Genomic DNA, 22,197 nt, shown 5'->3' with positions numbered 1-22,197 from the left:
GTGTGATAGTGTGTGCTTATCATGTTATTGTGTGTTTAGTGTGTTACTGCGTTATGTTGTTTGTATGGTAGCGTGTTAATTGAAATTGATGTAACATTCGGCGGACGATATCGTCGTCTAAATTAGTGAATAAATGTATGTATGTTGGGTGCTTTGTACCGACCGCGTCAACTGTGTCCGTTCACTCCAAGAGCGTGGCGTGGCGATGCGCGCGTTCGCCTCGCCGAGACCCCACACTGTAAACAGCTATGTAAATAAGTGGACACAAGCCCAAATGTTTCACTGAGTCGACGGCAATGGTAGACCGTTTGAAACAGAACATCAATCCAGCACGGCAGCAGATTACATAGAAAATCTACAAAGCGACTACATTCTTGGAAAGCGGCAGGGCTAATAGACCAATATACTTATCACATTGAAGAGTTGCTTGCAACCAATACATAACTACAAGGTGAAAAGGATGTTTGCGTGGCCACCGAGGTCAACAGCTATTAATTACCCAGAGAAAACAGTCTCTGGGATGCAAGTTTGTACACCACCTAGATACAGACGATCAGCAAGAAAGTTGATTTCTCTGACTTGTTTCGCTTGATTATTCACCTGACAATTCTCTGGCTTTTCTAGTTGGCCCAAATTATGTGAAGCTCATGCCAGCCAAGTGACCACGAAAACAGGAAAAGATCAGGAATTCAATGAAACTGTCCTGGCAGTGCGAGGATCCTGATACAGTAGCAGAACCGGGACAAAAGGAAGCAAGACACAAGTTCGTGATCTTTTGTCAGATGATATAATACATATCAACAGAATGAAGGGTGCATTATCTGGAGGAACACTAGCCGGAGTCATAACATTAAAGCCATGAACAATGATTCACAGCCAAGAATAACCGAAAGCTAAGCTAGATGGTAAGTATTCATTCTAAGAGACAGAGCATGTAAACACTGGCCCAAGACACCACAGTCGAAATTTGTGGTGCCTTGACTTCTTTCTTGTGACCTTTGCATGTGGGCATACATAAGATGCTGTTTTGGTTCTAGTTGGTAGCTTCCTGTAATGCTACAGAATGTGATAGCTCCTTCCCTGCTTGAACCAACGACACTCTTTAATATTAAATTGTTGATACTAAGGAAAGGTCCACACCAAGTCGACCCCTTCAGCTACTTTAGCCTCCCAAGGTACCTCAGGTGCATGAGGGCCCTAGTTGCCACTTTTAAGGGACCCTGAAACAGTTTTGACGATTTTGGACAAATGTATTGGGCTCGTAGGCCCAAGTCTTAAGCGTCATTTACAGACTGATTTAAGCTCTCTGCACGAACTGTGTAAATTATTATGCTTTAAAGCTGTGAATTGCTGCAGATCACTGCTGCTCACTGCGGCTCAGCCAAATGCGTTTTCAACCGTTCGTTCACAGAACGACATCCTCTGGTACCATGACGTCTCACAGGCTGCTGATCTGATTGATTGTGAAGTGCACTAAAGAAGGATCAGCTGGTGATGTGGCAGCACCTGTCGAAGCAGATATCAACTACTCCAAACTCTTTTAATCTCACAGTATGGGTGATGCCTGGCGCACTAGGCTATGGTCTCCCAGATTGTGCGCAACCTGTCGGCATGCAATATCGCAGGTCATGACTGGGTGAAGCTCAAATTGTTGTGTGCTGTCATGAGAGCTCTGTGATTGCCAGTGCGTCTCATGTGTTGAGGACGCTAGGCAAAGGTGAGAAGGAAAGTAAGGTATTGTTTGTAGCAGCCTTCGCACATTTGTGGGGCAATGGCTTGACGATGCTCTAGCCTTAACGCCGACAAAAATTTACAAAAACGTTTCTAAATCCCTTTAAAGTCCGTCATTTCACACGTAGTAAGAAAAAAAAACCAACTAAATTACACCTCGAGGCTTATTATGCACAACAACGGAAGCAATAAAAAAAATAACACGTGGCTAAGCTCATGAAGTGAGATGAGAGCCACTGAAAAATGGAAGTTCTTTTCAATGCAACACAATTACAGAAATTTCATGTCTGCATGAAATTAAAGTGCAAGTGAGTAGGTGCAGAGCTATTCGAAAGCACAAGATTGCACGCACCTCTGTGGTAATTTCAATATCCTGCTAAGGAAATTCTAACTCGGACACAGCATCTGTTTGCATTCAAATAAAGTGCACTTACACGTGGTACCTTGGCATTCTTTCTGCATTTTTTTTCTTACTGTTTCTTTTTCTTTCCCACTGCCTCTTTTCCTTGCTCGAATATCCAAATTACCTTTTCATAACAGAATCTGCAAAGCCCTTATTTTATAAAGTACATTGTCCCTTTTTATGAAAGGGAACACGCAAGCATGTGGCGTGCGTCCTACCATGGCATGGTACAGCACCATCAACCGGCAGCTAAAGAAAGCATTTGTTTTCCGTGGCATCACTCCTTGCGAAACCGAAAGGGAGTGCAGTCTAAGAGCGCTTGTACAATGGCTATGACCAGCTGTATTGTTTGCTAATCGGTGATGCCAAAAGTGATGCACTTTCTTTACCTGCCAGTTGATGGTGCTGTATTCAGCTGCAGCAGAGCCACGCACTCACGTGTTTCCTTTCATAAAAAAGGACAGTGTACTTGCAGAATCAACCAGCAGCATTATCCTGCTGTCACGAGTCCCGTTAATTAGAAAGGCAATCGCCGGGCCAATTCCAAGAAGTGACGTATCGGCCCCCTGAACTCCACCACGAAAGCACAGACAATTTAGATTTGGTCTTTCTTGGCACCAGCAAACGCCAGTTGTGGTCCAAAAAACGAGGCAGAGTCGAGAGATGATAATAAAACAAAAATATATTCTCAAATACTGCAGATCGAACCACATACAAATATGCACTCTCGGCAACAATACAATAAAATAAGTCACCAATAAAAAATACTCAAAGCATGCTGTACTACACAATAAAATACACCCAAAACAACGGGCACGAACAACACTCACTACGATGCAATCTCATGCATTAACTAGCCAAGACACTTTTAGACTAAAATGTTCATCAAGCGAATGCAGTCAAAATTTCTTGGAACAAGGATTGAATGCTTCTCTTCAAAACAACGTTCATTCAAAGTCAAGCCGTCACCCCCCCCCCCCCCCTCCGCTGAGGTTTTTCTTCCAGGAAATTCTCGTGCCGTCAAATGTCTGCACTTTAATAACAAAAACTTCTTTGCCGGTAACATGTCGGGCACACACACTCTGCGACTGCTGAACACATCTTCGCCCATTGGCGGTACACACTCTTCTCCTGCTTGTAACACAAGTTTTCAACCGCAGGTGGCAAACTTCTTCATCTCCTGCTTTGTAACTGAAGACACAAGCCTTCACTCGACGACAGAAAAACTCTCTTCATGTCCTCCTTTGTCACTGAAGACAATCCTTCGCCTGACCGTGGAAAAACTCTCATCTCCTGCTTCGTCACTGAAGACACTAGCATTCGTCTGAGGGCAGAAGAACTCTTCATCTAATGCTTTTTCACTGAAGACAAGCCTTCGCCTGATGGCAAAAAAAACTCTCTTCATCTCCTGCTTGCCACTCCCTTCGCTGCTGGCTTATATACGTTCGTCCTGGGTTCTGGAAGTTCTGTCAGCGCGTTGCACAGCCAAAGCTGGAGAAAGGGAGAGACTTTTGTAGAACTCTCCTCGACCCGTGACGCAACCATGGAGTGACTCGCACTTTCCTTCTCGAAGCTTCTGGTGTTTGCTCTGCAATAGATGTGAGGAGGCTGGTCAGCGTAGCGATGACGCTTTTGAGGGGGAAAGGCTCAAGGAGTCTTTTGATGCTTGTTTTCTTCTTTTGTGCTGGCTTCTGGAGAATTCGAACAGCGCCACAATTTTACGAAGTGGTTAGAATTCGGAAATGTGCACTTTGTTGGGCGCTCGTTTGTGACACCGCCCCCCACTTTAAGAATATTATCCGATAAAATTCAAAACCACACAAATGAGTGCGAACAAAGAGCTACATTACAAAAGTCCCATATACAGAGTCCCTAACTCAGTCCATCGCTCATGGTGCATAACAATCACAATGGAATTGATTGATATGTGGAGTTTAACGTCCCAAAACCACGATATGATTATAAGAGACGCCGTAGTGGAGGGCTCCGGAAATTTCGACCACCTGGGGTTCGTTAACGTGCACGCAACACAATGGAACATTCAATGGAATTTCACATAGCAATTCAATCTCACAACACATGAAATATAACTAGCGGTACATGAGTGCGACACTTTATCACACATTTCAAACAATTAAAACATACAAGGGTCTGCCTTAATAATACTTATGCAATCAAATCATGTCACCGCAACAAACACTGGCTCAGTCAACATACACTTGTGACACGGGAAAACAGTAATTGCACAACATATTGCATTCAAGACTAACAAACACGTGCAAATCCAACCCCCCCTCCTATCCTATGCACTTCGGGCTATACTTGCGCCCTTATTTATGATGCTCGCTCGATCTCTTCTTTTTTTTTTCTTTCTGTTCTAGCGAGCCCTTTCAAACGACGACATCTGAGGTGGCATCTCTGCCATCGTTGACACTTTCGACACTGCCAAAGTGTCATCACATTCGACCCGTCAGTGCTGGTTTTTCGCCAGCTCGTGCACGATGCGGCTTTGGGCGTGGCTAGCCAACTTCGACACCTTTTCACTGTTGGTAGGTTGAGGTCGTTTCGCTGCTACTCCAACTGCCCGGTACGTTTTCTTGTCTGACATGATGACCTTTTGGATCACGATAGTTATAGCGCGAGAACAAAACGACAACACAGAGACAAGAAGGACACGAAAGACACGTCTCTGTGTCGTCGTTTTGTTCTCGCGCTATAACTATCGTCATGCCATACCAACTAGCCCAAGCTGCCACACTCCTGGATCACTTTCTTTTGCACCATGGCTTCACCTTGAGCTCGAGTGGAATCCTTCATGGCATTAACTTCTTTGGTATTACTACTTAGTAGTTCCCGTGTTGACAAGAGCTCCATATTCGGGTTTTCCACCAAACGTTCTGGATTATTCAGCCCTCGCGCTCTGTCGATGTTTCCGATGATTAGGTTGTACAGGGGGGTCATCATGTACAGGGCAGTAACTTTTTCACTGAAGTAAGGTGTTTCAACCTCAATCCCAGCTTCAGGAAGCATCCGCCTCGAACCCTCAATTAGGCAAATCAGCCTATCTCTGCCTGTTAACTCCCTCTCCTGCATCAAGTTCCTCCGACCGATAACAGTGGGGCTTCCAATGTCTCTTACCAGAGTAACATTCTTTTCCGCAATTTCCCAGGCAGCGTTGACATTATTGCCGTGACACCTGTTTGGCGCATTGTCATTACAGCACCCACAATAGAAAGCTCCTTCCCACTTTTCAGCTCCACAAATCCATCGCTGATATGATCATCATCTTTTGTTGGTGCCTGCACACAGGTTACTTGGTGGGGTTTTTCTACTTCATTATGACATGCGCCTGCCTTGTGCCCAGTCTGACCACATTTAAAACATTTCATTATACTGGGACGCGTGAAGTTGGTTCGACAACTGTTAGTACGATGGCCCACACGGTTACACCGAAAGCATCGCAGAACACTCTCCAGTGCTCGCTTCTTTTCTTCAGGTGCCGATTTTCTCGAATCTTCGGGCCTTTCTTTCTTGAGTTCGGACAAATTCATACCACCTTGTGCTTCCAAGAATTGATCAGCCAATTCAAGCATGTCTTCCAGCGAATTAGCTCTTCTCTCTTTCAAGTAGAGCGACAGACTCAGGTGGCAACTGATGGAAAGATTGCTCCCTAATCAGGAGCTTTCTAAGCTCACCGTACTCCTGTGCTTTCCCTGAAAGCTCGATTCATCTGTCAAAATAGTGGCTAAATCGGGCAGCGTACTGCGTAGCCGCCTCACTATCAGCTGGCTTTCCCGTCCGAAATATGTCTCGAAAAGACTTCTACAGTGAATCTGAATCGCTTCAGTAAAACAGCTTTTAGTTTTGCATAGTTAGCTGCATCGGTTGGCATCAGCCTTCCGTACACACCGAGCGCTTCGCCACTCATACAAGTACTCAAAGCAGTTGCCCATTGATGCGCCGGCCAATTCTTGCTCCTAGCAATCGTCTCAGACCTGTGAAGGTAGGCATAAAGGTTTCCTTCCTCTCGTCAAACGCTAGGAGCAGTTTGGTTGGATTCAAGCGGAAACTATTATCTTCCCTTTCGCTGCTGGAAATGAAGCCGTTCGAGTTCCATCTTGTGCTGCTGCTGCCTTTCTCTCTCAGCTATCTCCACTTGCATCTGCCTCTCTAGCACCTCTATCTTCTTTCACCCTCTCAGCTGCCAACCTGTCTCCTTCTGCCACCTCTTTCTCCTTCTGGCTCACCCACTTTCGTTGTTCAACGCCAGAAAGACCCATCTTCTAACCAAGAGCTACTAGCTTCTCCAATCCATGATACATATCAAATAAAGCCTAGCCGCGTGCACAGAATAACTGCCCGACTCTGGCTATTGAAAACTCTATGCACAATCCTTAGCGACAATGCGTGTAACACAGAAATATCGATCCGATTGCACAACCGACAACTCGAGGCTCTTTCTCCCTACTTTGGACACACTGTGCACCAAAAACGTCCTGTCACAGACGCCAGATTAATTACCACTGGTCCCGCTATTTAGGGAGACAATTGCCAGGCTAATTCCAAAGGCTGAAGTATTGCCCCTCTAAACTGCACTACAAAAGCACGGACAATTTAGATGTGGTCATTTTTGCCGTGCCAGCATACACCAGTTGTCGTCCAAAGAGCGAGGCAGAGCCGACAGTTGATAATAAAACAAAAATATATTCTCAAATACGGCAGATCAAATAACACACAGATATACACTCTCAGCAACAATCGAATACAATATTGCCACCTACTTCTAGTAGTGGGTCGTATGCCAAGGTGAAGGCTCACACCACAGAGAAGAAAGAAGTGCGCGTAGACCCCCGCTCTGGCAAACAAGCCCAACCGACGCGCTTGGTTAGAGCCCTGTTGCTCGGACATCAATAAACCTTAGAGCGACGTGACAATTGGTGGAGGTGCTGGGTAGCCCCTCACGGATGTTTCAGACCCTTCCTGGAAGCGGCACCACAAGCCCAGTGCGAGTCCACACTCCCGTTCATCGGACAAGCCGCAGGATCAGGGGATTGCCACCCGAAGCTGACCCTACAGTTCACACCAGTATGATGAGCACGTCCGTTCAAACCACTTTAACAGGAACGGGAAACCCCCCGGTGACTCGGTACACCCTCGAAAGTCCACAGGTTCTGACACCGTTTCATGGCACCGAGCTCGAAGACATCGAGAACTGGTTGGTCGACTTCGAACGCGTGGCTGCTTTGAACGACTGGAACGACGCGGCCAAACTACGGCGTGTGTACTTCTATTTGGAGGATGAAGCACGTACCTGGTACATGAACCACGAGGAACAGATGACATCGTGGCCCGAATTCCGCCGCCGGCTGTTGGACACTTACAGAAGTGCTGATCGCCACGAACGAGCGGAGCGAGCGATCCAGGCCCGCATCCAGATGCCCAACGAAACTGTCACGACCTATGTGGAAAATATGACGCGCCTGTTCCGACGGACTGATTCAAGTATGACAGAAGAAAAGAAGTTGCGTCACCTGATGTGGGGAGTTAAGGAGCAGCTTTTCGTTGGCCTTGTATGGGAGCCCTCCGAGCACGGTCGCCGAGTTTTTGTCTGAAGCCGTCACGATGGAAAAGATGCTTCAGCATCGATCCACTCTGTATGAGCGGCAAGTGAACACGTCCACTGCTCAAGTTCTCACGACTTTTGGGAACAACACCGAGTGTCTGCGCGACCTTATCCGCTCTATAGTACGCGAGGAGCTGCAAAAGGCTGCCAGACCACCACTACCTACAGTGAGTTCTATTGCAAGTATCGTCAAGGACGAGCTGCAACATGCCCTGCTTGACCCTGTGAGTCTGGATAACGCCACACCCGCCCCGGCTGACTACCACCGTGCGACTTATGCGGAAGCCTTGAAGCGCCCAGCTTCCTCTTTCCCGCTGTTTGTTCAGGCACCTCCTACAGTTTCACTGTACTACGAGAACACACGCACACCCCAACCCCTCGTTTACGCCAACCCTGTGCATCTTGCGGAACAACCAGCACGCTACCTTGACGACAGACGTGCTTCGCCTCGGAAATCTGATGTTTGGCGCACTCCTGATCGCCGACCTTTGTGCTTCCACTGCGGTGAAGCGGACCATTTGTACCGCCAGTGTCCATACCGGCGCCTCGGGCTGCGCGGCTTTTCAGTATATTCAGCGCCTCCTCGGTATGGCCAGCGACCCCGGGACATTGAGGATTACCTGGCTCAACAGCGCATGCCACCGCCTTCTGGACGGCAGCCGCGCTCACCGTCGCCGAGGCGCTTTTCATCCTCGCCACAGCGCCATGCTGGCGCACGGTCCCCCAGTCCTCGCCGGGAAAACTAACGCAAGCGACCCTTGGAGGCGAGGTCGCTGGCAGTCGACGTGCTGAAGACCTCCGATCAACGCTAACAGTAAAGGGTGTGGATTCAACTGAGCGATATGTGCGGCTTTCTCTGGATATACCGGTGCTGATAGACGGCTATGCAGTAGGTGCTTTAGTTGATACCGGGGCTGACTATTCTATACTAAGGGGGAAAATGACCAGACCACTAAAGAAGGTAATCACGCCCTGGCATGGCTCTGTGATTCGAACGGCTGGTGGCCACACCGTCTCTCCGCTTGGAACCTGCACGAGTAGAGTTCGGGTCTGCGTTTATACTTTTGTAGCAAAATTCCTTGTGCTCCGTGAATGTTCACGCGACGTTATTCTTGGTGTTGACTTCCTGCAGGAGTATGGAGCTGTCATTGACCTTCAAGAGAATCGCATCACCTTCTCAGCCGACCGAGCAATCGACAAGCAGGACGACCAACAACGTGCCGACATTCTTCGTGCTTCTGCTGAAAGTATAACGCTTCCTACAAGAGCCAGTGTTATTGTCGACGTCACATGCTGTGGATTGCGAAATGGTGAAGCGATTGCAGAAAGTAATTTCGAACACCTGCTGACTCAAGGTGTTTGTGTGGCTAGGAGTATCATACAGCTACGTGATGGCCGATCTCAACTGCTCGTTACAAATTTCAGCAACGAACACCGACACCTTTTCCGTGGCACTTCGTTAGCGTTTGCAGATGAATTAGGTACTGTTCCCATCTGCTTCTCGTCGAACGCAGTGGAGGCCGCCGATACGTCTCTAAACAATATCGATATTAATTCTAACCTCACACCAGAAAACCAGACAGCACTGCGAAAACTCTTGCTTGAATTCAAGTCATGCTTCGCTGCTTCCTCTAAGGTGCGCCAGACTTCGATCACTAGGCACAGAATCATCACTTACGACGACGCCCGCCCAGTACACCAACAGCCTTACCGTGTGTCAGCGAAGAAACGAGAAGCCATTCGTACGCAAGTTCGAGAAATGCTTGACGACGGCATCATCGAGCCTTCCAACAGTGCGTGGTCCTCTCCGGTCGTCCTAGTCAAGAAGAAAGACGGAACGCTATGTTTTTGCGTCGATTACCGGAAGCTGAACAGCGTGACTAAAAAGGACGTGTACCCGCTGCCACGCATCGACGACTCGTTAGACAGATTACGCCGCACCCACTATTTTTCCTCTTTGGATTTAAAAAGCGGGTACTGGCAGATTGATGTTGACGAGCGAGACGGCGAGAAAACGGCCTTTGTGACCCCAGATGGCCTGTATGAATTTCGAGTCCTTCCTTTTGGTTTGTGCTCAGCGCCCGCAACTTTCCAGCGAATGATAGACACTGTGCTTACTGGTCTGAAGTGGCTAACTTGTCTCGTATACCTTATGATGTCGTCGTTTTTCTGAAACCTTCCAGCAACATCTTCGTCACTTCAGGAGTTTGCTACAGGCTATTCAATCAGCAGATCTTACACTCAAAGCGCAGAAGTGTCATTTTGGTTATGAAGAGTTCAAATTCCTTGGCCATGTAGTCAACGCGAAAGGAGTCCGACCCGACCCCGACAAACTTGCCGCTGTAGCCGCGTTTCCGCATCCTACAGACAAAAAGACTGTTCGGCGCTTTCTGGGCTTGTGCGCCTACTATCGACGATTTATTAGAGGGTTTTCGAAGATAGCGGAACCCTTGACTCGCCTTACACGCGACGACACACCGTTTGTATGGGCTACCGAACAACAGGCTGCTTTTGCCGAGCTACGACAGCGGATGCAGTCAGCCCCTGTTCTTGCGCATTTTGACGATGATGCTGACACAGAGGTGCACACTGACGCCAGTAACATCGGCCTCGGCGCAGTGCTCGTCCAGCATCAACACGGCAAAGAACGAGTCATTGCCTATGCCAGCCGCTCACTGTCCCGTACCGAGGTGAATTACACGACCACAGATAAAGAGTGTCTCGCAGTAGTGTGGGCGATCACCAAGTTTCCCCCGTACCTCTATGGTCGTCCATTTAAAGTGGTGACGGACCACCATGCCCTCTGCTGGTTGGTAAACATTCGTGATCCCTCTGGACGACTGGCCCGATGGAGCTTGCGTCTACAGGAATTTGATGTTACCATCGTATATAAGTCTGGACGGAAGCATGAAGACGCTGATACGCTGTCGCGTGCACCCATACCTTTAGTCAATCAAGAAGAAGACGACGATGACGGTTTCCTGGGCGCCTTCAGCTCATCTGACTTGAGCAGACGCCAGCGAGAGGATGAAGAGATTCGACCGCTCATCAACTATCTGGAGGGTCATAGCGCCGTTATACCTCGCCATCTATTTCGCGTCATGACGTCTTTCTGCCTCCGAGGCAATGTCCTGTACAAAAAAAACGAGCCGCGCTTACCTCCTCGTCGTTCCGAAGGACATGCGGGACGAAGTCCTCTCCGCGTGCCATGACGAGCCCACATCTGGTCATCCAGGTTACTCGCGAACGCTCGCCAGAGTAAGTGAGGCGTACTACTGGCCCGGACTTTCGGCAAGCGTGAAGCAGTACGTTAAAAGCTGTCGTGAATGCCAGCGTCGAAAGTCGCCACCAAGCAAGCCGGCTGGATTACTTCAGCCAATTGATCCGCCCCACAAGCCATTTGACCAAGTCGGCATGGACATTCTCGGCCCATTTCCTTTATCGTACGACGGCAACAAATGGGTCATTGTTGCAACTGACTATTTGACCCGCTATGCTGAGACACAGGCGATACCACGAGCCACGGCTTCTGAGGTAGCACAGTTCTTCATGTGCCACATTGTTCTGCGCCACGGTACTCCATCTACAGTGATAACCGACAGAGGAACAGCGTTCACTGCACAGCTTATTGATGAAGTTTTTCGGCTAAGTAACACTAGGCATCGAACGACGACTGCTTACCATCCGCAGAGCAACGGCTTAACCGATCGACTAAATAAGACAGTCACAAACATGATCTCCATGTACATCGACGTCCAACACAAAACATGGGATCGCATTTTGCCTTATGTGACGTTCGCTTATAACACCGCCGTTCAAGAAACAACCCGATTTACACCGTTTCGCCTTCTCTACGGCCGTGAAGTTCAGACGATGCTGGATGCGATGCTTCCTTATGAAGGCGCTGATCGATTAACAACTGACGTAGAAAAATTTGCAGAGCGTGCCGAGGAAACTCGCCAGCTCGCCCGGCTACACATTGGTCAGCAGCAACAGGTCGATGCACAACGTTACAATATGCGTCACAATGACGTATCTTACAGTCCGGGAGACCAAGTTTGGGTTTGGACCCCTGTTCGACGCCGTGGCCTCTCCGAAAAGCTGCTCAGCAGATACTTCGGTCCGTTTAAAGTAATACGCCGCGTGAGCGACGTAAACTACGAAGTGGTTCCGGACGCTACGTCGTCACGATGGGCACAACGAAAACAACCGACCTCTGACATAGTTCACGTAATGCGCATGAAGCCCTATTTTGCGCGTTCCTAAAAGACCACTTTTCCTGTGTTTTTTTTTTTTGTGCTCTGACAATTGCCTCATCATTGGTGAACTTATCGCGTCTAACATTTGATTATTGGTGCCCTTTTTTTATTGTTTAACCTACTTTGTTTTGGTTTTTTTTTTTTCAACAACTTTACAGCATCGGGACGATGCTCTTTCTTTTTTTTTTGTTGAGGAGGAATATTGCCACCTACTTTTAGTAGTGGGTCGTATGCCAAGGTGAAGGCTCACACCACAGAGAAGAAAGAAGTGCACGTGGACAACTGCTCTGGCAAACAAGCCCAACCGACGCGCTTGGTTAGAGCCCCGTTGCTCGGACATCAATAAACCTTGTCGACACCCCCTGGAGCGACGTGACAATATGTCACCTAAACATACTCAAAATGTGCTATACAACACAATAAGATACACTCAAAACAATGGGTAGGAAGAACACTCATTATAATGCAATCTCATGCATTAACTAACCAAAACACTTAGAGACTAAAATGTTCGTCAAACGAATTCAGTCCAAAGTTCTTGCGACAAAGCTTGAATGCTTCTATTCAAGGAAACACTCAAAGCCCAGCGCTAATCACCAGCCCGCTGAGGTTTCTCTTAGAGGAAATTGTCCCATCTTCAAGTGTCCGGACTTCAATAACGAAAAATTCTTCACCGGTAATACGTCAGCCACTCACGCGCTGCGACTGCAGAACACTTCTTCGCCCACGTGTGGTACACACACTCTTCTCTTGCTTGTAACACAAGTCTTCACCTGCAGGTGGGAAACTTCTTCATCTCTTGCTTTGTTACTGAAGACACAAGCCTTTGCCTGATGGCAGAAAAACTCTCATCTCCCGTTTTGTCCCTGAAGACACAAGCTTTCACCTGACGGCGGAAAAACTCATCATCTCCTGCTTGCTACTCCCTTCGCTGCTGGCTTATATACGTTCGCCCTGCGTTCTGGAAGTTTTGTCAGCCCGTCGCACAGCCAAAGCTGGGGAAGGGGCGCGACTTTTCTAGAACTGTCCTCGACCCGTAACTACGGTGTAATACACTGTGCACGTGACGCAACCAGAGAGTGACTAGCGCTTTCCTTCTCGAAACGTCTGGTGTTCGCTTGGAAATATGTGCGAGGAGGTTGCTCAGCATAGCGACGCTTTTGAGGGGGAGAAGCCCGTGAAGTCCTTTGATGCCTCCTTTTTTTTTTCTCTTACGCTGGCTTCTGGCGCATCCGAATAGCGCCTCGATTTCACGTAGAGGCTGGAATATAGAGGCACACGCTTTGTTGAGTGCTCGTTCGTGACACCTGTTTCTGTAGAGATTAGTTTGGACAAAAAAAAGAAAAACAACTTCAGCATCTATGCTTGTACTCGGTTAAAGTGCACTGGCATGTGTTACCTGGGCATTCTTTCTGCATTTTTTCTTTCTGTGTGGTGGTCCAGCCAGATTATAATTTGGAGCAATTTTTGGAGCAGAAAAAAGTCTGTTTTGAAGCAGATCTGGAGCGATAGGTACTGTGTTTGGAGCAGGCTTGGAGCAGCCAAAATGGTATTTAAGGTCACTTGGAGCAGGACGTCTAAATTTCAGTCAATATTGTTATCTGTGTGCTTACAGAAAATCCTGCTGCAAAGGAGAAAAAGCCAGTATCCAATAAAAAATGGCAGCATATCCACGGAGTGAATGATGGAGAGTGGGGCGAAGCATTCGTCTGTTCATTCGTTCTTGCTTCCGTCCGTCTGTGTGACCGTCCATGTGTACATCTGCCCGTCTGTGTGTCTGTTCGTGCGTTCGTCCATGCATCCGCCCCTGCGTCCGTTCATGCGTCCATCCATGCATATGTCTGTGTGCCCGTTCGTCTATCTATTCAACACTTCAAATACCACCATCTCGCATTTTTTAATCGTATATTCCCCATATAGATGCACCGCCATCCAGCGGACATTCCAAGGACTACAAGGACTAAATGAGAGGTGGCACACTTTCTTACGGCTTGCGCTTCGGGTCTACTTCCCACCTTTAACCACCTCGAGTTCATGGTACATACTAGTTCACTGTATTCATGGCACTGCTGCCAACGCTCGCTAAACCTTTCTGAAACCAAGGAGGTTACGCCCAGCGAGTATAACGTAGCAACCTTTACCTGTCAGATAGTGCTCAATGTACAGGCCAATGGCTGCTAATAGGAAATGAGAGACAGAAGAATTCGGCTTCTGCTTTCTTGCGACTTGCGCTTCGTATCTGCTTCCCACCTTTAACCACCTCGAGTTCATGGTATATACTAGTTCATTGTATTCATGGCACTGCGGCTCAACGCTCTCTAAAGCTTTCTAAAACTAAGGAGGTTACACCCAGCAAGTATAACATAGCAACCCTTTCATGTCAGGTAGTGCTCAAAGTACATGCCAATGGCTGCTAATGGGGATCACAGAGTGCGCGTTAACTAAAAGCCGAATGCTCCTGTCTCTCATTCTCCCTTAGCAGCCATTGGCATGTACATTGAGCACTATCTTTTATTATTCAAAAACGCACAGAAGAAATCTCTCACCGGCACCACCTTGGAGGCCAAAAAGTTATACTTGTTACACACTACAATGGCTACGAGGGACGAACAGGTGTTGCTATAAGGAGCTTCGCCCTAAAAGCAGCCATTAATGAAGTTCTTAGCAGGAAAGACTGTCACGTTCTGGTGTCATTGGGAAGCACAACATGCGTGTTGAAGTATTAGTAAGCATGGTACATATGTATCAATAGTACTGAAAGTTTGGCAAGTTGGTACCAATTCATAGCTAAAACTTGCGCAACATAAAACACGAACAGACACCATGCAATGCGCCAGCGTTGTCTGTCTCTTCTCGTGCATGTTTTTTATTGCACAAGTTTTAGCTATGAATGGTACATATGGTTTCTGTGAATGGCCAGTGTCTTGAGGTCATTAAAAAAGTGTCACTGGTTATTTACTTACTTTTCTTTGGAGGGTGGGAGGTGAATGCCTTAACATTTCTCCTCCCCCTCCCTCAAAACTGGCATCGCTCGAATCCACAGTTGACAGGGGTATTAAGAGTGGGTCCTCAAAGGATGTTTCAGGGTTCACTAAGTACTGAGGACTAATGCGACTACATCCTGGTGATGCAGAAGTGTCGTTAAATGGACCATCGGTAGTTTGAAGAAGGTAGTTTGAAGAACTATCGGTATTATCGATAGTCCATTTACTGATGGTTTTGTGGAAAACAGTCAGAACAGGCCACCATTTGCAGTACTCAGCTCCTGTCATTTATGAGCAATTTTTTGTAAATAAAACTACCACATTAAAAATGCCGGAGTATGTCCACAAAAAATTATAGCTGAAAAACAAGCAGTCAAACTTTACAAACAAAAGCAATTTCGTAATTTTTGTTTAAATTTAAGCCACAAAATGCAACATAAATACGAGATTTTGCAGTTCCATTACATGAACAGGTTCATTGCCCCAACCACTAAACTGTTCAGTTAAATTATTGTTTGTAAGCCAAGCATTTTGGTGAAAGAGAAGAAGCATGTCTACCTTCTCTCCCTTTAGCCTGCTCTTTCTTTCTAAAATGATCTGTCCAGCTGCGGAGAACACGTGTTCTAAAGGCCAGGTACTGACGTTGCTGGTATGCACAAGTACTTCCTAGCCATCTGAGAGAGCGTTCAGCATTGCCAAGAGTGCCAGAAGTCTATTGAATCGCTCTTCCTTTCCTCTGGCGGTAACTCCAAGTAAAGCTGAAGCATTAGCTCTACGTTTGAAGTGGTGGTTGAGGACTCGAGTCATTGCCAATGCTATTGCTGACAACACTATTGAACTTACAGTTCATAGTATACTATCATCGATAGTGCTATCGATAGTTATTTATACCAATAATAGTATCAAAAGTGCTATTGATAGTTCTGCCTCACTACTACATCTGCTTTGTTTCCTTAACTTACAGTTTTGCATAGCAGTTTGGACTAAATGAATGCCGCCACATGACCGACGCAGTTAAGTAGTGTGTGAACAGCAATAAATTCTTGCGATAGCACCACTCTGTGTTTGCCAGTGTGCGATCTGCAAAAAAAAACGATGGCCACACAAAGCACGCTCGTAAGCGTAGTTTTCAGGAAGTGGGAGTCGATTGACAATGACACTACTTCCAGTGGTGTTTAGGATGCGTGAGAGCACTTGTTATTTATTTGTGGTTGACTACACGGCTCAGTTTCTACGTGCGCTGGCTTGCAACTGCATGATGTCACTTTCGTGATCAAAATGAACAACAAGAGCTAGGATATGCCCGAGCAGCAATCGCACATTGTGCTCGATGCACTCTACGCCAGCATTTAGGCTTAGCTAAGCAGTAGGCATACCAAAAAAAAAGTTTCCGTGGGAGTGCTGACACCCCCTGTAGAGTTGTTTGCGCCGCGTGGTGCACGTGTCTCGCACAGAAGCCGTATTTTGGGGGTGAAAATTATTGAGCAATAGGTGTGTTCGCGAGCGGTGATCACCACTATCATCATTATGGTTGGTAGAGCGGTAGCGCTGGTGGTGACCTCTGGCGGAAGGCAAGCCTTGGTGGCATGCGAGAGAATGGAGTGAGTCTCTTCATCTGGTGGCGTTTGGCATAAACGGTTGCTTTCACGGCGTGTCCCCGGTGCACTGCACCGCGAGCCGTCTGCCGGGGGGCTTGTGCGATGAGTCAAGCGTTGGCGACGCTGCCTTTTGTGTGCTCCTGGGTTTGTTATGTTGCTACGTGTTGAGTAATGATGTGTAAGAATGTCTTACCGTGTTAATTACAATTAATGTATAATCATTCCGCTGACGATATCGTCGTTCCAAAGTATTTAAATAAACGTGTTCTTGTTTGGTTCGGTCCAACCATGTCTAATGTGACCATTCATCCAAGAGCGTGGCGCTCGCCAATTTCGAGACCCCACACTGGCGCCCAACGTGGGGCTTTTGGAGCATCGGACGATAATTTTGGCAGTTTAGTACAAGTTTTTGTTAGAGCCGGGGTAGAGTAGGCCTAGAGAGACTGCTAGCGTTGGTGGTGTGCTTTGTTGAGAGGCAGATCGGTATTTGTGACGTGTATGAACTTGTCGGCACTCGAGTTTTTATTTTTTCTGCTCTTAAGTGTTCTTTTTTTTTTGTTGTTGTTGTTGTTGTCGTTGGTTTTCAAGAACGTTGTTCAGTTGGGACGAAAGCCATGCGGTCTGCATCCTGGGGTGAGCAAAGCTTAGAGCACGTGGATTGTAGACCAGGCCCGAAGTGAGTGAGTACGGAAGCCTTTTGGGTGGTCTGATTTTCTGTAAATAGCTTCTTCTATCTTTGGACTCAGGGAGTTGGGCGTCGTTGCCATGAGGTATTGCGGCTCGTCGCCAGGGCGTCGTGACACCGTCTGGGACGGTGGACACCAATTGCTCGGTAAGCTCCTATGAGCGGCGAGCGATAAGGCCACCTTACAGAGTAGATGTCTCTTTGCGGCTGCCTCTTCTGCGCCTAGGCTGGGTGCTGGGTGGATGCCAGTTGTTGTCGAGCGACTCATTAGGCCTAAGACTCTGCGCAGCCGCCTGTCACTCGTGGCACAACTAGGATTAGGTGCGGAGGTGTTGCACTTTGCTTCCCTCACTTTTTTCTTCATCTTGTAATGCACGAGCTGAGAAAAAGTTATTTTTGTTTTATGTTGATGGGCGTCTCGGCCGCCGCTCATGTATTAACTAGCAGTACTGACCATTGTACCGTGTAGGCGAGGAGCCAGAAGCTCCCTTCCCTTTGGCCTACTGCATTGTTCTTTCGAGTGTTTTGGAATGTACGCAGCGGGAGTGATGTAACTCGTGGCTGGCTGTCTTCTGCACATCCTCAGCACCGCTAACCAGGAATGCGGTCGTGAGGTCAGATGATGGAGATGCCTGGAACTTGCGCAACTGCCTGCAGTCCGGCGCCCTCGTGAGTGCTCGCCGCAACCGGAAGATGTGTCGGCACGAGTGACGGTTCGTTGCGCCGATGGCAACGTTGCTGTTGCGGGACCGGTACTGAGGTGAAGTCGAGCCAGACAGTGCAGCGGTGTCGACCGGTGGCGGTGTCGTCGTGCACAGACATTATGTAGGGACATGGGTTGTCATGTTTTGATAGAGCTTGTGTGGTGGATTTCTTCTCTTTTCGGAATATGGTTAGAATTAGGATTGAGGGGATATGAGAGTGCTGACACCCCCTGTATTCGAGAGATTGATTGATATGTGGGATTTAATGTCCCAAAACCACCATATAATTATGACAGACGCCGTAGTGGAGGGCTCCGGAAATTTCTACCACCTGGGGTTCGTGCATCCGAATCTGAGCACACGGCTTGACCTTCACGTATATACACTTCTGACAGTTGTTCAATGCTGCCATGCATGCATATCTCGAGAAGCAGGAACGGTACTCACGAAAAGGCCATTTTGACACCCCCCTTGAGCCCACTGTCGAAGGTCCCCTTGCCACGACCCCCGGCTAGCACAAGTGCCTTGATCACGACATCTGGTGTGCCTGAAAAATCGAAGCACCAGGTCACCTGTACTTGACATTAACTCCATCATCATCATCATCATATCACAGCTGTACGCAAGAGATACTGATGGTAAAACTAAGCCTAATGGCGAACACGAAACGGCTGTCTGAACTGTGGTTGTTAAATGACTAAAAATATATGTAAGCATTACAACTGTGGTATGATTGTATAGTGGCATACGCTACGAATGTTAAGAAATATGCATTTGGGTGGTGTACAAGTGCTTTACCGATGCCCTTGCGCTCGATGGCCTGTAGGCATATGCTCTGAAAGGTAATGAAAAGTATTGCAACAGCAGCCTCTTAGAAACAGCTTTGCTACCAGTTACTGCTTCTGATAACTCCAAGTATTCGAACATCATTTGTCAAGTGAAATCTCTCTCAAAACACCCGCATGCTTTGCCCGTCCCCAGTTTTTTTTTTTTTTTTTGTATGTGTTTATAGCTCGCGTTCGGCCTACTACGCCCTGCTGTAGCACGACTGAACTGCCATTGTTCGAAGCTTCAGTGTCACTGATGTAAACATACCATTAACCAACTGTCATCATCATGGATTATACAGTGACACAATTGATACAGATGGAAAAAATAAGAAAGGTAAAGATGACAACCGCCCATTTGTAGCACAAAGCCACAAGGAAATCCCTACGGGTTTCTCTTCCTTCTTGCTCTCTCTTAACCCTTCCATCACCTTACGGGTTTTTGCAGAACTAATTTGTAATATTGGAAAAAATAAATAATGCCATCATGATTGCAGGGCTCATTGCAATGGAGCACAGGCAAAAGAACGACAGATAGTTGAGCTAGTTCAGAAGCATTCACATCAAAGAAAGCAATAGAAAAAAGCGTGTCATTGGTATTCCTCAAATTCATTGTGTATCTGAGGCTAATGAAAGGAGGTGGTAGATCCGGCGTTGTTGTTGTTATGACTGCCATTAAACTTGGTAAGATACGTGGCACCATACAAAAATAGAATGAGTGGGTGACAGGCAATAAACGGCCTGACATTCATTTCAGAAAACATACCAAATCTTTATTGATTATTGTATGGGGTGTTGTATAAGATTCCATTTAGGTGCAGCTGTTTCAGCATTTCGCAAATGGGTCGCTGTGTTAACCAGAGATTATCGAAGCATAAGAGATCGCTAACCATAGGCTCACTCTCTAATATTTCTTTGCATCATCAAAAGTGTAAGTGCACGCCCAAAATTCGATGAATGCGCAGTTTTCTACCAGCATAGGAATGGAGGAACGCGTCTTATGATTGAGGCATGGCATATTGATAATAGCCGCCACACATGCGTGAGCCAATTGTAGAGAAACTTGCATAAAGACGAACTTAAATGCTTTAGCAGTTATCTTTCACGCCAACCTCCATGTGTGCCAGATGGATGGCTTCGCATATATTACACGGGCATGCCCAGTCAAGTTTTCGTGCCTTCTTTCTTTTTTGAAGTAGTGCGCATATTGAGTTGTTAGTAGGCAGTTACGGTGCGCCGACTTCCTTCTTGTATGCCTGGTGCACACCCGGTCCTTTAGAACCAACAATGACATGGATTGCCGAACTTCAAGGGTAAGACATTGGAACTCTAACGCAGGTCAACACGTCGTGCTTTTCATTCCTGATTTGTTAACAGCACCCTTTAGTATTACGGCAATATGCATCATGTGCATGTGAAGCGACAACATGACCACTGCGTTTATAACGCGGTGAACAAGTAACGCAACATGCGAGGACCGTGCAACACGAATGAATGGGCGTTTTCATTTTACGTCACTCAGACGCCGTGCAAGCATACCTAGGCGCTGGGCGATCTCCTCTGCCTCCTCAGGTGTGGAAGCGACACCGAATTTGGGCACAGTGACGCCGTTTTCTTGGAGAAGCTGCATGCTGACGTTCTCGTGAAGGTTCAAGTTCCTGCGCTGAATCCAGCCTCCCAAGGCATCCTGCTTGACCTTGGAGGCGCGGGCGAGACACTTTCATCAGTGAGCCACCCAGGAGGGCACAGCACAATCACACAATCATTGGCACAGCGCCCCGCACACTAGGTGCGAACTGTTCCATTAGCGCGTAACACCAGTACGTCGCAACTGATCATAGCACACGGCAGTAGGTGCGGCCGGCGAATGCCGTTAAAAGTAAGAAATGAGGCAAGCAGTTGCCAAGTATGGACTACACTGTGACAAACAGTGATAAGACATAAATAAGCAACTAGTTTTCTAACCGAAGCACCTTCAAAAAGCCGAAATAATCTCTTCGGGCGAATCCAGCTGTTCACCACAACCAATTGGTAGAGCAGCGGTGCGACATGAGATGAATCGTAAAGGCAGCGCGACATGTGTCATACCATGCGGACAAATTAGGACGTGCTCTCCCACCTTTAGGTTGCGCTGTACGGCGATATTTCCTGCGATCCGCACCGCTCTCCGAAGGAAGGTCGCCATTTTCGCCCAGCCTTTCGAATCCCCGATTTGCAGCAGAATGTAGAACGATAATCCGAAACCGAAACTAAAGGCTGCTTTTATGCATCGTTTTGCATGTGATTTGGCATTGTAAAATGCCTAGATAAACATAATACCACCTAAAAAAACTTTCAGTAAAAGTTTGTTTCAATTACAAGATTAGTTTTTTTTTGTACGTGCATTTTGATAAAATAATTTCACACATTAACGCTTAAATACTGCCTCTCTGTTTCCTCGCAAGCCCTCGAATGCCTCAAATAGAAAAGCTTTTATTGAGAAGCCAGAACATGTCCGCGAAAGCAGAAAATTGAGTAATAAAACTTGAGGCCGACGAACGGTTTGAAGCATTCATCCCGCCCGCTAGGCGCCAGAACAGGGATAGGCTTCGTTTGATGCACGGACACATTGTGCGATTGCTGCGGTAGCCGATTTGTTGTGCGGGTGTCGAGCGAAAAACCTTGCGCGGATCGCATGCAACTGTGTCCGCCCGCACCGCCGTATCATGACTACGGCTACACGAGCGTGATCAAGTTCCGTAGTTGAACGTGGTAGATCAACGGCGCCTTGGCAGCATCAGCGGAGATCTGACACGGTAAAGCTTGTTTACTCCCCGGTGTGCCGGCTGCCTCACCGTGAGTCATGCTCAAGTCGTTCAAGTAGTCGCGAATTGCAGTCCCTTGTCTATGCCACGGGGTTTTTGTGTTGCAACTCCTGTACCACGTTCGGTGTTGTCATCGAAGTTGCCGGTTTTCCCGCAACCCAAGAACTACGCGAGAGTTGATTCTCGCTCTGTCGGGCAGCAAGCATCGCAGCGATGATGCGACACGTGCCGGTAATACATAACGGCAAAGGGGTTCTTTGTGAGCTGGGTGGAACGGGGGTATTTTTGGCGTGGGCCAGGCTGGTAGCACGACATCCGCTGCTTGCCTGCGCGTGTTGTTCTGCCCTGTGTGAGAGGGTTATTTTTCGCGTTGTGTCACGCAAACCGACTGGTGGTGTGTTATGGAGCAAATTGCCGCTGCAGTAGAAGTTTTCTGGTTCTCTTCCCATCTGCCATTTTCACAGCCACAGTCCGGAGAAGAAAGCGATAGCAATAAAAATTAGATTTAGCTGCAGTGAGATGCTTTCGTTTAATGGGTTTCGGAGTTGGCCAGTATGTAATAGCTTAGCGGGGCCAACT

General features: G+C 47.5%; 2 protein-coding genes across 7 annotated transcripts in view; one reads left to right on the top strand and one right to left on the bottom strand.

Annotated features, from left to right (window-relative positions):
* Positions 1 to 21,089, bottom strand: part of ScsbetaA (Succinyl-coenzyme A synthetase beta subunit, ADP-forming) — a 79,358-nt gene extending 58,269 nt beyond the window's left edge. For 3 of the 4 annotated variants that reach the window (XM_075875980.1, XM_037429985.2, XM_075875875.1), the window contains exons 1-3: positions 20,934 to 21,089; positions 20,354 to 20,510; positions 18,435 to 18,534 (exon numbers count right to left, since the gene is read on the bottom strand). In XM_075875980.1, coding sequence (XP_075732095.1) covers positions 18,435 to 18,534; positions 20,354 to 20,510; positions 20,934 to 20,999 — 323 coding nt within the window. In that variant the 5' untranslated portion in view covers positions 21,000 to 21,089. The remainder of the gene's footprint in view (positions 1 to 18,434; positions 18,535 to 20,353; positions 20,511 to 20,933) is intronic. The other variant, XM_075875926.1, reaches the window with a different exon arrangement.
* Positions 21,090 to 21,279: 190 nt separating this feature from the next.
* LOC119178750 (ras-related C3 botulinum toxin substrate 1) overlaps positions 21,280 to 22,197 on the top strand; it is a 66,488-nt gene continuing 65,570 nt past the window's right edge. Inside the window, exon 1 of one of the 3 annotated variants that reach the window (XM_037429989.2) lies at positions 21,280 to 21,609. The gene's annotated coding sequence lies outside the window, so the exon portion shown is untranslated. Of the gene's footprint in view, positions 21,650 to 21,692; positions 21,850 to 22,197 lie in introns of those variants that run through there. The other 2 variants (XM_037429990.2, XM_075876170.1) reach the window with 2 other exon arrangements.

This window comes from Rhipicephalus microplus, chromosome 1, assembly GCF_043290135.1.
Source record: "Rhipicephalus microplus isolate Deutch F79 chromosome 1, USDA_Rmic, whole genome shotgun sequence".
NCBI lineage: Eukaryota > Metazoa > Arthropoda > Arachnida > Ixodida > Ixodidae > Rhipicephalus > Rhipicephalus microplus.
The sequence above is the reverse complement of the archived record's forward strand: the minus strand, read 5'-3'. Positions and strand labels throughout refer to the sequence as shown.